At 41.2% G+C, this 15,076-nt stretch overlaps 1 protein-coding gene across 1 annotated transcript in view; it reads left to right on the top strand.

Annotated features, from left to right (window-relative positions):
- EFHC2 (EF-hand domain containing 2) overlaps positions 1 to 5,231 on the top strand; it is a 60,936-nt gene extending 55,705 nt beyond the window's left edge. Inside the window, exons 14-15 of the mRNA XM_083734702.1 lie at positions 3,203 to 3,308; positions 5,049 to 5,231. Of these exons, the coding sequence (XP_083590828.1) occupies positions 3,203 to 3,308; positions 5,049 to 5,147 (205 nt within the window). The 3' untranslated portion in view covers positions 5,148 to 5,231. The remainder of the gene's footprint in view (positions 1 to 3,202; positions 3,309 to 5,048) is intronic.
- The last annotated feature ends 9,845 nt before the right edge of the window (positions 5,232 to 15,076 follow it).

Genomic DNA, 15,076 nt, shown 5'->3' with positions numbered 1-15,076 from the left:
GAACAACAATTCAATGTACGGTAGTTAAGAGAAGCACAGGGTCAAAAATACTGCTTTCTGTTTTTGTTTTAAAAAATAAACTGCATACCCTCCAGTGGAAAATAATAAACAATTGGGTTTATATGTATTCAAAAATTGCCTTCTAATCAAAAACCTACGACACAAATTAAGCAAATCTGCATATGGCTGCTTTGCATAATAGATTCTGATTCCAAGATCTAGGTAGTCAGGTTAACTTGGACTGACTGATTCATTTTGGGGTGATGATTTGGAAATGGAAGGTGAGAAGGGTCTGGAAAATGGAGACAGGTGGACTGTGGGACAGAGGCTGGAGAATGGTAGCTATTTGAGAAGAACAAGGCTTTTTCAGGGCATTGGACCATTACCTCTGCTTAACCACCAGAAGTCCCTTTGTAAGTTCTGAAATTTTTCATCAGATACTGTACATGCATTGCAAGCGTTTCTTCCTTAGAACCTTGTATCTCTTCCATTTTTCTCTGGTCTTTTCCAAGCCAGCCAAAAGAAGCATACTTTGAGCAGAGAATGGCAAAAACTTATTAATAAAATTGCAGGAGGTTAGCATAGTGTAGCCATCTAGTGTTTTCCCAAAAGATACTTTTGTGATGAAAGCTTGTAGTAGTAGCTGTAAAAAAAAGGACACAAAATATATTACAAGGGCCATAGAGCTTACTGAAAGAATACACTTTATTCTTAGACTGAAGTGTAAATCAGGTTTAATGCCTGTTGACTTTTATTGGGTGTGTTTGCTATTTAAACATAAGGGATTGGGAATAATTATTATCCAGGATTTTGGATATAATCTCTAAAATTCTGGCTATTTATTGGTTCAATATTTTTATGTGATAAGTGATTACTTGTCCCAAACCAGAAGAAAAAATAATAATGTAAAACATATTTGTGGCAATTTTCCAGATTCCCCATCAGCAAGCAAACACAGGAACATAATGAACATCCCTAAACCAGTTGCATACTGCTGATAAACAAAGGTTTTTAAAATTTTCACATAGGATGGTCGGACCTCATGGAATTCAGCTTCTAAATTCAGAAATGAGTCCCATAGGAATCAGCCTATAAGAAATATTCCCTTATGATAGATAAAGCATGGGAGCTACAGGGACCACGACATCCCTGTCATTAAATTGTGCTAGTAGCATCAAGGCATGAATGGCCCGGGGAAGAGAAAGCAAACATAAGCAGGCCAGCACAATATTCAGAAAATACTCCTGCCACGTCCCTCCTCACTGCGTACCCTCCCAGATAGAGGAGAAGGGAACATGAACACCAGTTCAAACCAGGTGTTCATCCTTTTTTCATAAGAGAATTCCAGATATAATTCAGTGTCTACTCCAAGCATATGAAATCAAAATAAATGAAGAGTTTAATTTTCCTTTATTCTACATCATTTGTTAATTCTTATAATAGCAGGTTGCTCAAACTAGACTCACCTAAACAGTTTCATTTGGCACTCCCATTTCATTTGGAATTTTCATTTGGTACTCCCACAATGGTAAGGTTCCATATGAACCTACCCCGACCCTGAGAACATCTTCTGAGGCCCTTCTTCGTGTGCCTCTTCCTCGAGAGGCCCGGAGGGTGGCAACACGAGAACAGGCCTTCTCTGCAGTGGCTCCCCATCTATGGAATGCTCTCCCAAGGGAAGTTTTCCTGGCATCTTTATTATACACCTTTAGGCAACAGGCAACAGGACGCGGGTGGCGCTGTGGGTAAATCCTCAGTGCCTGGGGTTTGCCGATCGCATGGTCGGCGGTTCGAATCCCCGCGGCGGGGTGCGCTCCCGTCTGCGGTCTCAGCTCCTGCCCACCTAGCAGTTCGAAAGCACCCCTAAGTGCAAGTAGATAAATAGGTACTGTGTTCCAGCGGGAAGGTAAACGGCGTTTCCGTGTGCTGCTCTGGTGCCGGCTCGCCAGAGCAGCTTTGTCACGCTGGCCACGTGACCCGGAAGTGTCTCTGGACAGCGCTGGCCCCCGGCCTCTTAAGTGAGATGGGCGCACAACCCTAGAGTCGGACACGACTGGCCTGTACGGGCAGGGGTACCTTAGGCAACAGGCAAAAACGCTCCTTTTTTAGCCAGGCCTTTAGTTGACCTGATCAACATTCCATATCCTTTTAAAATATGGCTCTTTTTTGGGATATTATTGAGTTATTGCTTTTATTTTAATTTTATATACTGTGGTCCTTTTATATAAAATGCCTTGAGACCTCCGGGCATAGGGCGGTATATAAATTCAATAAATAGTCATAATAATCACAACAGTAATAATAATAATAATAATAATAATAATAATAATAATAATAATAATAAACATTCCATCCATTGCATTTGAGGTAAAAAGCAGAAATAGTTAACTATTGTAATAAATCATCATAAAATTATTTTTTACAAGGTTTTATTTAAAGGTAATATATATTGAAGGGAAAAGGGCCCACCTCAAACACCATGACAAACCTATATGCAGATTGTGAGATTGTAATCTGTAGCACTGCCTCCATGCTTTGTAAAGTGGGTATATTCCCCGGGCCTATCTTCCTCTATCATACCATTTAATATTAGCAAGTCCATCCGCCTTACAATTTCGGCTACTGTAAATATGATCTTTAGACAAATGGGAGGTACCTCTGGCTAAGTAGATATCTGGTTCCAGAATCTGATTATAGTGGGTGTACAAATTAACATTGTTGGCTCCCATACGTGTGTTAAAATCCTCTGCAATGATAAACACTGCAGTAGGATATAGGGATTCCAGGGATTCTATATAATTCTCTAGTTCTGTCCAGATAGTATTCACAGTAGATTTTGTTTTGTAGATGTTAATCAGCATGAAAAATAGTTTCAAAACTATAACCAAGACAGCTTGGTTGCAAAGGGGTTCCATGGAATCATGACTGTTGTAGCTGCATTCAACTTTGTGGAGATGAAACATGCTAGACCCCCCCACTGGCCCCCCCACCTTTCATTGAGGGATTGGCTGTCAGTGAGTGACAAAGGGTATGTTTTCCCCCTCTGCGCACGCACACACACACACATCATGAATTCATGTCCATTTGGTTCTTATGGGTTCAAAAAGATAGTTTCTAGGTAAAGGATGAAAAATCATTGCTGTGTTAAGCAAAGTAATAGCCAGTCACTTCCTGAATATGTGCATTCCCAATCTGATTTTAGGTGTGAAGATTGCAAAGAGCAAGTAAATTATAAGAAACTAGTTGATGGGCTAAACTGGAGAGATCATCCAATTCCAGTTTTCCAAACCATCTTGATGCCTTTACAGGTAAGCCAAAAGTATTTCTGACTAATGGACCTGCACAAACAAGAACCTCCTACTGTAGCTTTCAAAGGAAGTCAAAAAAATTATTGCAGTCAAATAATAAAAAATGTACTTAGCAATGAACGAGAACAAAACATCCAAAACATTTTGTGGAATCTGAAACTTCACTACGCTTATATTCATATTCCGAAGGCCACTTCTTACTTGACTGTTGAGGTTGCACGTTCTTCTGATGAGGTATAAGCCACATGTTGGGTGTCTCAGTACATCAGATTTCCAACCTGTTTCCTGCTGCTGCATGACATCTGGATTGAAAGTAAAAATCTATGCTCAGTTTGCCTCAAAGTATTTTTGGTGTATTTCCCCCCTTGTTTTAATTGTTTAAATAGCTGAAGATAATTTTGATGAGTACATTTTAATGAAAAGGGGGTCCTGAGGGAAACTAAAGGAAGGAATGGAATTTGAATCCCCCTGTTGGATTTTTGAACTTTATCCATTATATCTTCATCTCACTTGTGATTTAGGATTGAGTATTTCTGGAGTGCTTGATGATTATATCTGACACACAGAAACCTCAAGGCTGTGCTCTCATTGACTAACTGAATCCAGAGAGTTTTATTTAATCTGTCTACCAGTTTCTAAGCTAACAGGTCCCAGGAAATAAATCTTCTCCTCGCTGGTCCCATGGCTTCATAGATGCAGTTTACTGCCCTGATATCTTCTCCAAGAATGCTGTACTGAAGATCACTATTCCCCAGCTAGCTTAATCTCTAGCAAAAACTAAACAATTTATGTCCCAAAATTCCAAAGCCTGGTTTAAAGTTGAGGTCTTCTCCCATCCCTGACAGCCATCAAACTGTCAACCGGGTCATATTATATTGTTAGTGGAGTATATTGAATGTATTCTGTTTTTATAGCACTGATTCTCAAATGGAAAGAGAGATAGTGCAGGGAGCTTCTGGAGCTACAGAGACCTCATCCTTAAGATGGGCCTGGGGATGCCTCTGGAGCATTATACGCTGCCTGGGAAAGGGGGGTTTTCTGTGAGGCACTGGGAAATTATGCACATCCAGGTCTGGTTTAAAGAGGAGGCTTCTGCTACTGCTGAGCTCAGCTGTTTTTTGCACCAACACCCTTTTATCATGGTAAGTTTTAGAAAAGCATGGAGGGAGGAAGCACTGTGGAGAGCTTCTTTGGGTTTGATCTTTCTGAGTTTTCTTGGAAAGCTCATGGAAAGCTCAAGCTTTTTCTGCAGGTTCTCTAAGAAAGTATGGAAACCCAAGTTGATTACAAGGTGGGCTGAGGAGAGCAAGCTCCCCACTAGTTGCACGTAACCAGTGGATTCTTGTGGTGGTGGTGTATTTTTAGGTTGGGCATGGGAATCAATATTCAATCCTGCCTTCAGAGTAGCCTCTAAGATTTTGCTAGTCTCCTGTTACTGATTCTCCTCAAATTAAGGCTGATTAGAGTGATTTTGCATTCCCCAGGTGAGTGTTAATGCTGCTGAGGTTTTTCCTTGTCTCTTTCTCTGTTTTAAGACCATTTGTTCTAGAAACTTGCACCTGATTTCTTAAGCTTAAACATATTCTTGTTAATGTTGCTCTATAATACCATAGTTCTGTTTGTATAATGATTTATGGACGGAAATGAGGACAGCACGGCTTCATTGTGTTTTGTGCCATTTCTGGCTACTTTCCATTTCAGCCCTAAATGTGTTTTGACCACTTATTCTATTATTTTTAGTATGAAGATGAATGGAGAGGGGAGCCACCGACCCTTCCAGTGAAGAAGGTTCAATACTTACCTCTCATGGTGGATCTCTTTGGTAATGAAGATTCTTAGCACCTCTTGCAGATAAATGTTGCAACTTCCTTTCTCTGGAGGCTTACTGTACATGCTTTTTTAAATAAAAGAATCACAGTTATAGATTTTTGGGGAAATGTAAGTTTTTGTTTTTTTTACTTTATTGTAGAAATATAATTTAGATACTTTTGTAATTCTTTCAAACTTCAATAGACTGTACTGTACATGCACTTTCACAATTAAAATCATTTAAATTTACCTTTACTCTCGGTTGTTATATGTGCAGTGAGCACTGGGTAACTCAGGAGTTTCCAAATGTTTTTGTGAAGTTTCTAGCTAAGGACCTTACCCCTCACCACCACCACATGCACATGCACACAGCCAGACTCTGCTGCCCTTCTGTTTTCTTACAAGTTGCTTGGGGATAGTGGCCATGCTGATCCAAACCCTGACACGACTCCTGACCCTTTAAAAGCTGCATAGAAGAAACAATTTGACCACCCTCCCATCACTGCATATCTTCACTCGGAAAAGATGTGTCTGGCAAAACTCTTGCCTTTTATGCAACTTGGAAAAGATACGGACACTTTTGCAGTAGGATGGCTTTCATAATAAAAACATGATACGTTACTTTGAGCTTGGACACAGGCCTAGTCCTCTCTCAGATGGCAGTCTTGTGCCTTGCAGTATCATTCCAGATCTGCAAGTAGCGGCTTACAGATCTGAGTGTTCTGAGTGATCTGACTTTGTGGTTGTAAGGGCTGCAAATTGCCCCATTATGATCTAGTTTTAGCAAATGCCAGATGAAGTGAAAGCACACTTTCTGGTTCTGCAGCTTCAGATTCTGGTAAGGGCTTGTGTGCTTGAAAGCTTCCCTGTGAAAGAAGAAAAAAAGGTTCTTGCAAACAGACTTCTATCATAGCTGGGAATACATTTTAATTATGCAGTCCCACGACAAATATAACAGTGGATCTACCATAATTTTCTCTCAGTATTAATATCTATATGGTAATAGAAGAAAAAAATCTAAAACATAATTTCAGTGGCATTTGAAACTCTAACTTGGAGATGTGGTAAGACTGTGGCAGATAAGATACGCATTTATGGTATTATCCAAAAACAAAGAAACATCAAGGCGGGCAAATGATAGAAAGTGGAAAGGATATTGCAAATTATAAGTTTTCTTTTGACCTATTGGCCAACTTCTTGTCTGGTTTATTGGGGGTGGGGGTGGAAAATTGCAATTTGGTCATTTTTCATATATAGTTGGTGCAGCCAGGAAAGGGTCATGATAGCTCCTAACCGGAAAAGCACTTCTGTTCCAAGCATTTATGAATATACAACTGGAATTTGGAATGTGGGCAGATTTTTGAAGACTACTAAATACAAGCGAATTAAAGAAAGGTTTCCATTATTCAAGAAATTTAGAGAATTTTGGCTTTTTATTCATTATTGGAAACATAAAATTGACAATGTAGCTTTATGCTTTGCTTTCTTTATATTAAGAATCACCTGGTGCTGTTTGTGTTTCTTTTTGTCTTGCTTTGTATCCCTTGCCTTGTGAGTTCTTGTATCCGCTCTCTTCAAAGTTTTATTGATTGCGACTGTTTTGCCGACATGGAATTTGCTTGGAAATAAAGTTACAAGTCCAGGAAACGAAAAGGAAGAGCACAAATAACAATAAACCAATATCACAAAAATTCACTGGTTACAGTCCTTGGTTTATCATCTGCAAACTTGTGGAACAATTAGAGGAAAACAGCCTAAGGAGAAGCTCACAAATGTCTGTAATCATTTGGTCGAGCAGGTTACTCAGCTAAATCAAATTCAGAAACACTGGATGCATCTCTAGTTGATTGGACTGTGATCAGAAGCTTGAAGGGCTTCAAACTAGGGCATAAACACAAACCATTATACCATTGTTTTGTAGGGATGGGACTTGCTTTCTTTTTTTCTTTTCATTGTAGATGTATTGTTCTTCAGTATGACATTAGCCACCTTGAGTGCATTGTATTCAGAGTGGAAAGGTGATAAAATAACATCACATCAAATAAGCCAGTGACATAGGTTAAGGAGAGAATTTGGCTGACCCAGGGTGAGCTTTATGGTACTAGCCAATGTGATGCTTTCCATATGTTGCTGAACTACAACTACCATCATCCCTGATGGTTGGCAGTGCTTGCTAGGGCTGATGGGAGTTGGGACTCCAACCACATCTGGAGACACTACATCAGTCCTGCTGAAGTTGCTACATCACACTGACTCTCACACTAGATTGCCCTCATGAACTGTCATCACATCTTGTGTATGAGACGTTCCAAACTTGGACATTGACCAGTTTCAAAGCTCAATTTAAATGACACCAATTTCTACAGAGGGCTTTGAATTTGGGTCAGACTATTCTGTCTGCTCCTGTTACAGAAAACATTCACTCCTGCTTTCTGCAATTCACTGAAGTACTGGCTTAAATGCCATGTAAGCCTCTGTTTATAAAGATAAGAGTTTGCATAGGGTCCAGGTTGATTTTTGTGACTGTACTATAGAAGTATAATATAAAGTGGAGGGAGGTAGTTGTGTAAGGAAGTGTATATGTGCACGCTCAACATATTGTACATTACTGCTCTAGTTTATTCACAGCATAAACAAGCAATTTGCAATTAAAGTCCCCTTATGGGATTTATGCCGGTAAATGGTGATAAACTATAACTATGCCACTATAAATAGCCTGAACAGTAGAGGAAGCATATAATTTACAGATAATATCCCCATTAGTAAATTTTATGGACCAATAAACAGCTCCCACAAGTTAATAAATGCCAAAGCCATAAACACCACCGCTATTAACGCGGCAAGATTTCAGTCCCTCCTCCTTTTGTTGGTGGTCCCAATATACCAAGAGAAATGTTATCTCGGGAAAAACATTTATGCTGGCTGTATAAATAACAATGAATTCTTCAGACCCATCTGGAGCTCCTCCATCTTCTCCATGACCCAGGTGGTCTGGTTGTTGTGGTGCGTGCATTCTCCTTTTCATTGCAGGCGCCCCACCCCCCACTGCATATATCTGATAGATATATTGGCAGAGAGAAAGCACACCCCAAATTCCTCTGCCCTTGTCAATACACAGTTTGAATTGCATAGTAGCCTTTAAACAACAAAAAATCAGATGAATTTATGGGTCCCCTTTAACTGCGTATCACCATCCTTTCCCCACTTTCACAGAATAGTGAATGGTGTGGCTGAAGTATGGCTGTGAATGACAACCTGAGAGCTAATAAGACATCTCCTTTATAGGAAGAATGAATTTCCTTTTTGTTCAGAACAGAGAGGATGGTTAACAAGACCATCTGAAAAGAAAACCAAACCTTCTCTGATATTTAAAAACAATGATTGAAATAGTGAAGCATCTTCCATAACATTTCACAGCTTCATTCCGTCAAGCAGTCAGCCAGCTAGGAATGTAATTGTGCCATCAAACCCTTTGCAAAAATACATTCATAATGTTGCTTGACGTGCTGATGACCCAAAATAACTGAGAGCTTTATAAATCAACCTAACTTCATTTGCCACCCCCCACCCCCAGTTTGATCTGCGCCATTTCTTTCAATCTGATTCTCCTACAAACAATGCACAATGCTTAACACCACTGTTTCTGTTAGGCTTTGCCATTTTGGCTGAGCTTGTTTCCATGAAATAAGCCTTCTTTTAAGCTGCTTTTGAGATTCATGTTTTTGACCTCTGGGGCCTTCATGGCCTTTAGAGTATTCTTATCTTTACCATGGGGATTGCTCTTTTAGCAGCCAAAGGATTAACTACCTCAGAAGCAAGCCACCCAGAAATAGCCTCTTTTCATTCTCCCTGCCCCTGGCATGATTTAATGTACACATTTTTTTTTTTAAAAAAAAATTAATTCAACTTCTCTTCAAACTCCTTGGGTTTTATGTTCTGAGAAGAACAGCTGCATCATCCAAATAACTTGTTCCCAGGGCATCATACAAATGCATGCAGACACTTCACATTCAGTAACACTGGCTGATGTTCTCAGGCCTGCTCAGCAAGGTCAGATACAAACCACTTGAAAGGTCTCAAAGGTCCCACTCGGCATGCATTGAGATGAATTCATTGACTTTGCAGGGGGGTAGCCAGTTAGCAGCTCACACAAACCACATACAGCCACAAAGGGATTTTATCTGGTTCCAGATTTCAGTGCCAATATGGTGAAAAGCCAATCAGGTTTTCCAATCAAAAGTGAACCCTACAACCTACTATTAAACAGGACAGGTTGGGTCTATTTGTGGGGTGGGGTAGCTCTCAGCAAAATGGTTTTGGGACACCTATGCCCTCATCCTCCTAACCCACCAGTACCGCCTTCACGTCCCTTGAGTGAGCAACTGAATGACCATGGCAAGAAGCAGACTCACTCTGCTTACCTGCCCGCTCCATCTGGGTGATATGACAGTGTGGCACAGAACATGGGTTTACCCATTCAAGGAGGGCCATGCCAGCTTGGAGAGGCATTTTTCATTGCCAGTGTTGGCTGTTGCTGCTTCTCAGCCTGCTGGTGGTTGGTGCTGGTTCTGCTGGGCCTTCCACTCTTGACACTGGGCCTGCTATTAAGATTCTGGGCAGTGAGAGATTGCTGAAGAAGCATCCACCCAGCAGTGACTGTGAAGAAGAAGAAGAGTTTGGATTTGATATCCCACTTTATCACTACCCTAAGGAGTCTCAAAGTGACTAACAATCGCCTTTCCATTCCTTCCCCACAACAAACACTCTGCGAGGTGAGTGGGGCTGAGAGACTTCAGAGAAGTGTGACTAGCCCAAGGTCACCCAGCAGCTGCATGTGGAGGAGCGGGGAAGCGAACCCGGTTCACCAGATTACGAGTCCACCGCTCTTAACCACTACACCACACTGGCTTCCTTGTGGTGTGTGGATGAGGAATGGCTTATTTTTCCTAATCTAACTAACTGCAGAATAATGGGAGAAAAGTACAGGCTAGGGATGGCGGAGAAATACAATTTATTTCACGTGTAAATCTGGCTCCATCATACTTGCACTTTTCGAAACAGTGTGAGACCAGAAGCACAGCTGGCCTTCAGAATTCTCACCTCTCTGAATTTTGCAATGCAGTTTGCCAACCAAATGATGTTTTCAAAGATGCACAGATTCGGGGAAAGTGTACACAGCATGAATATATTAGTGAAAATAACATATGATAATGCTTTACATTTGGAGAAATTGCAAAAGTGTGTCCATTAATCAAAACTACAAACAAACATGTTTATTAGGAGATATTTCATTAGAATAAATTTCGTGAGGATTTTTGAAAACAAAATTCTCAAATTGAGGCAGAAATGTGGAGAACAGAATTTAAGACTGGAAAAAAAGAGAAATGGATAGACCCAAAATGGACATCCTGGACAATGAGAAAAACATGCATACATGGAATGCATTAAATCCACTCTAAACTGTAGTGTGGACACATCCATTAACACACCAACCCTACTGCTCTCAGGAGGAGCCCTTCTGCAGGTATTGCCCATGACTTTTGATTCCTCTGAAAATTTCAGGACAAGACTCAGGGGTGCTTTGTAAAACTGTGAGTTAATATTTGGATACTGCTAATAGGTTCTCAACAGCTTGGCAGGCCTCAGCAAGGGTCGCGTGCAATGTTCCCATTTTATGAAGGGCAGACGTATCTCCAATCCTACACCTGCCAAAGGATGTACATTATTTTGGAAGGGCTGTGGAGTTATAACAGAAATCCTGAGCTATGACAAATTGTCTAAGAGTGCTAGAAGAACACGAGGAAGGAAACACTTGCAGCAAGTCCAAAGCAAATTAATATAGCTAGAATCAGCACCACAATATTTATGACCTGAAAACAGATAAGCAGCAGGATCTGACTTTATGCATGCCAACTTACCTCAACGTCCATGACACAGAACAGTGGCAGCAGCAGGCGTGTTCCTGTTATGCATCAACACCGTGGTCTGTACCATCCGGCAAACAGGTCAAAATATAGTTAGTGTCTCCGGAGGGTTAGAGACCAAACATAAGTCTAGAATCACAGTGGGAGAGCTGGACTCTGCCGGTAAACTCCAAATTAGATTTTATTACATGTGGATGGTGATGATGTAATGTTGATCTGAATAGTATATTAGTATAAAGACAGCCTTTTATCTGGCTGCCCAGAACTTGTCAACATCAACATCAGGGAAAAGTGGGATAGAGTGCTCTTACCTTTTTGCAAACTTCGTTTTGAAGCTGAACACATTGGCACTGCCTTATTAAAAAAAATAGTGTTGGTATGGCCATGCTCGGAAGGAGGTTGGTGTGGGAGTTTGCCTCATGCAAACAGAATCTTTGCTGCTTGAGAAAATGTTGGCATTGGCTGAAACTTCCTCCAGTGAATTCATTGGGCACTGGAAGATGTTTCTCCAGGTGATAGAGGAGGAGCTTGAAGAGAATTCCAATGAAAACAAGAGGAATATATAGCCCATATTTCAGTTTATCTTCCCAGCAGTGCAAACGGCTAGCTCTGCTTCACACAGCGCCTTCCCTGCATCAGAAGGGTCGGCAGCCCAATGAATTAATATTCTGGTGACCTTTACAGCTGAGCAGTTTGCTGTTTTGCTAACAAGTTTGGGTTGGGGGGTGGGGCTGGAGACATTAACACATTGTTCATCCTCAACCCCAAAGAAAATGTTCCTGAAAAGAGCGCTATGGCTGCCTAGCCTTTTACTACTGACCTTGAACAGGGCATCTCATTCATCCTTTTCTTTACCAGAATTAATGACTGAGCTACACACTCAAAACTGGTGGGGGACGAGGGAAACAAAATTCAGATAAATATGCACATACTTTCTCCACAACTCCACAAAAACTTGGGAATGGCAACAGAATTTGTGAATAATTGCTTGGCTGACACATGGCTTTTGAAAAGCCCCTAGAAGCCAATAAGATTCACTGCTCATTTCAAAGGTATTGGAAACCCACACTGAACTGTTCTCCGAAATCCATAATTCCCTATACTGCTTTCTAGTATTTGGCTTACCAGAGGGGAAGCAACCCTTTACTTTTTGTGATTGCTCCCATAACAACTGTATTTTGAGGGATATTAGGAGTGCATGACCATGATTTGGCTGAAAATGGGAGGTGATGGGATGGGACATATGTGGATTTCTTTAAGGACCCCCTCCTTTGCCTTATTTCCACATACCCTATTCTCTTCTTATCCTTGTAGAACAGCACCCAGTCAGAGTCTGTTATGTAAACACACCTGAGGGCAGGCATCTTTTATCTGCGAAATTTCTATTTAAGCTTTGGTGTACAAAACACTTTATGGCTCTCTTTTTCTTTAACCACAAGGGTCATATTCTCACAGTCATTCATCTGGTAGCTGCTGGCTAGAGTGGGGGAAATAAGGCAATCTGGCTGATTTCTAGCCCAAGCAGCCCTTTAGGTGGCAATGAGAACCTAGCAGCATGTGTAGAATTTACTGCAAATTAAACGTTGGGCACAATGCTGGAATTAAAGATGTGTGCAGTGCCCTGCAAAGGTAGCAAACTAGCTTTGCCACTGGCTGTTTGGCATGTTTGGATGTCAGTCCTCATGGCTTCCAGGGTCTGGAAAATACTTCTGAAGATATAGTGATTTTCCAAGGCCATTATGTGAATTTAATGGCCAGGGAGGGATTGGTCTTAAGTTATACTAATCCATCACTGTCACCTTCACCACCATTAATAAGGTTGCTCCTCTCTTTTTTAAAGGCAAAGGTAGTGGTTTCAAAAGAGCTGAAACACTTATAAAAAAAACCTATCAAATTATATGACGTTACCTTGTTCAATGATGGTTTGCCACAGTTTCCCCAACTTGCTGTGCTGCTTGTGCCACCATTTTGTAGCGAGTGACATAGGCATACCCAGATAATTAGGGATCGTGTAGTAAATGGGATGACAGTCAATCTGAGTTGGCTGCAGGCTGAAGTTGCTTTTTTTTTTTGCATGATCCCCTCCCCCAATTACCCAAGAAGTGTAATCGTCTCTCCCATGAAAGAAGGAAACCTCCCTTTCTTACAGCCCAAATTTTTAATCCTTTTTGTAGCATTTAAACCACTTTAGCGTTTTTATTTCTTCCTCACAGTAGACTCAATTCAGCCAATTTTAAAAGCATAAGTTTCAACAGCAATTTAAAATGCTTTCCTTGCTTCATTGTTTCTTAAATCACTTTCCCACCCTACCCTTCCTTCAACATGGAACACAGTTTGTGTCTTTTTCCTGTGTCCTGCCCCCTAAGTAATGGATGAACTTTTTGGGGACAATGTGCAAGCGACCACCTTTGTGCCAACTGAAGTGTGGGCAACCAGGTCTACTGGGGAGGACATGGAAGTTGTGGAAGAACTTGCAACTGGACAGAGTTGTCAACTTTTTAGCCCCCTTTTCCCGCAAATACCTTTAGAAACAATTTAATCTGCTGATAATTAGCAGGCAACTCCATTCTGTGAAAAGTTTTACCCTGGCTGATGTTTGAGTGCAGGCAACCCTTAAAGGCACCAGAGGAGGCACCGGAGGGGTTGCTATTTTTTCTGGCCAGCTGGCAACCCTATGAGTATCGCACAATATATAGGTCCCACAGAGCTGGTTAACTGACAGCCTAATTTCTCTCATGCTGAACCTTAAACTGTTTACAAAGAATGTTTGATAATGATTTTGATTTTCCTAAGGATCAGCTTGATTGTTAAAATGCTGCACTCAGGGAAGTCCTAGTAAACGGAAAGGGGTTTGTGTTGGCAAAGTCTTTTGGGGGCTGGCATCGAAGCAGCTCGTTCTGAGCCGTTCTTTTCAGGTTTACAAAGTTTCCACTGGAGCCAAACTTCCTTCACAGCCTGGAGGGGAAATATTTCAGGGGGACGTGGTGGGAGAAACCTCACAGTACCAGTGTGTAAAACATAATTCTAAATAAAACTCTCCATAGCATGTACTTTCTCAAGTTTTTTGTTTTTTAAAAAAATCATGTTTATATTGGGAAATATGCACTTTTCCCTTCTGGGCAAATTAAAACCAGCTGAAATTGCTTTATTCAAACCTCCCCCCCACACCAAATACGTTTTTCTTTAGTCAGAGATAAAAGATTGAGCTCCCACTGAGAACTTTCCTCAAAGAAAGTAGTGCATGACAGAAAGGTAGTTATAATGCAGATCATGTTTTCTTGCGCCCTTAAGTTGAATTCTTGCAATTTATGGCATTTCTCAGCTATTTGCTTGCCTTTCAGGAGAGAATGGTCTTGCTCTGCTGGAATCTGGGTTCTATTAGAAGAACAAACAAACCTCCTCAATGGCCAAGAGGGATTGCCTAATATCCATGCAGCCCCTGTCTAAGCATGTTTACTCAGAGGTAAGTCCCACGGATGTCAGTGAGACTTACTCTTAGGGAAGTGTGCATCAAACTGCAGCCAACACCTCATAAAAAACCCCCTTCAACAGCCTCAACTGTGAGAGAATGCTGAGCTCTTTGTAGGGTTGCTTGTGCAAGTGGGGTTTTACGGCACTGTGCACCTTGCAGAAAGCTCCCCATTCCTTGTGGCATATGTACATTACAAGGCTACCCAGGAGGGTGGCCAGATGCAAAGAGGGCAGGGCTCCTCACATTTAATAGGCCACAGAAGAGAGAATTTCAGCAGGTGAATCTTACAGGATAGGTTACACTTGCAGCAATTCCCTCTACAGTGGTACCTCAGGTTACATACGCTTCAGGTTACATATGCTTCAGGTTACAAACTCCGCTAACCCAGAAATAATGTTTCAGGTTAAGAATTTTGCTTCAGGATGAGAACAGAAATCGTGCTCCGGCGGCATGGCTGTAGCAGGAGGCCCCATTAGCTAAAGTGGTGCTTCAGGTTAAGAACAGTTTCAGGTTAAGAATGGACCTCCGGAATGAATTAAGTACTTAACCCGAGGTACCACTGT

Source organism: Podarcis gaigeae (assembly GCF_964106915.1).
Source record: "Podarcis gaigeae genome assembly, chromosome: 4".
NCBI classification, from domain to species: domain Eukaryota; kingdom Metazoa; phylum Chordata; class Lepidosauria; order Squamata; family Lacertidae; genus Podarcis; species Podarcis gaigeae.
Note: the sequence above shows the minus strand (reverse complement) of the source record. Positions and strands in the feature narration are given on the sequence as shown.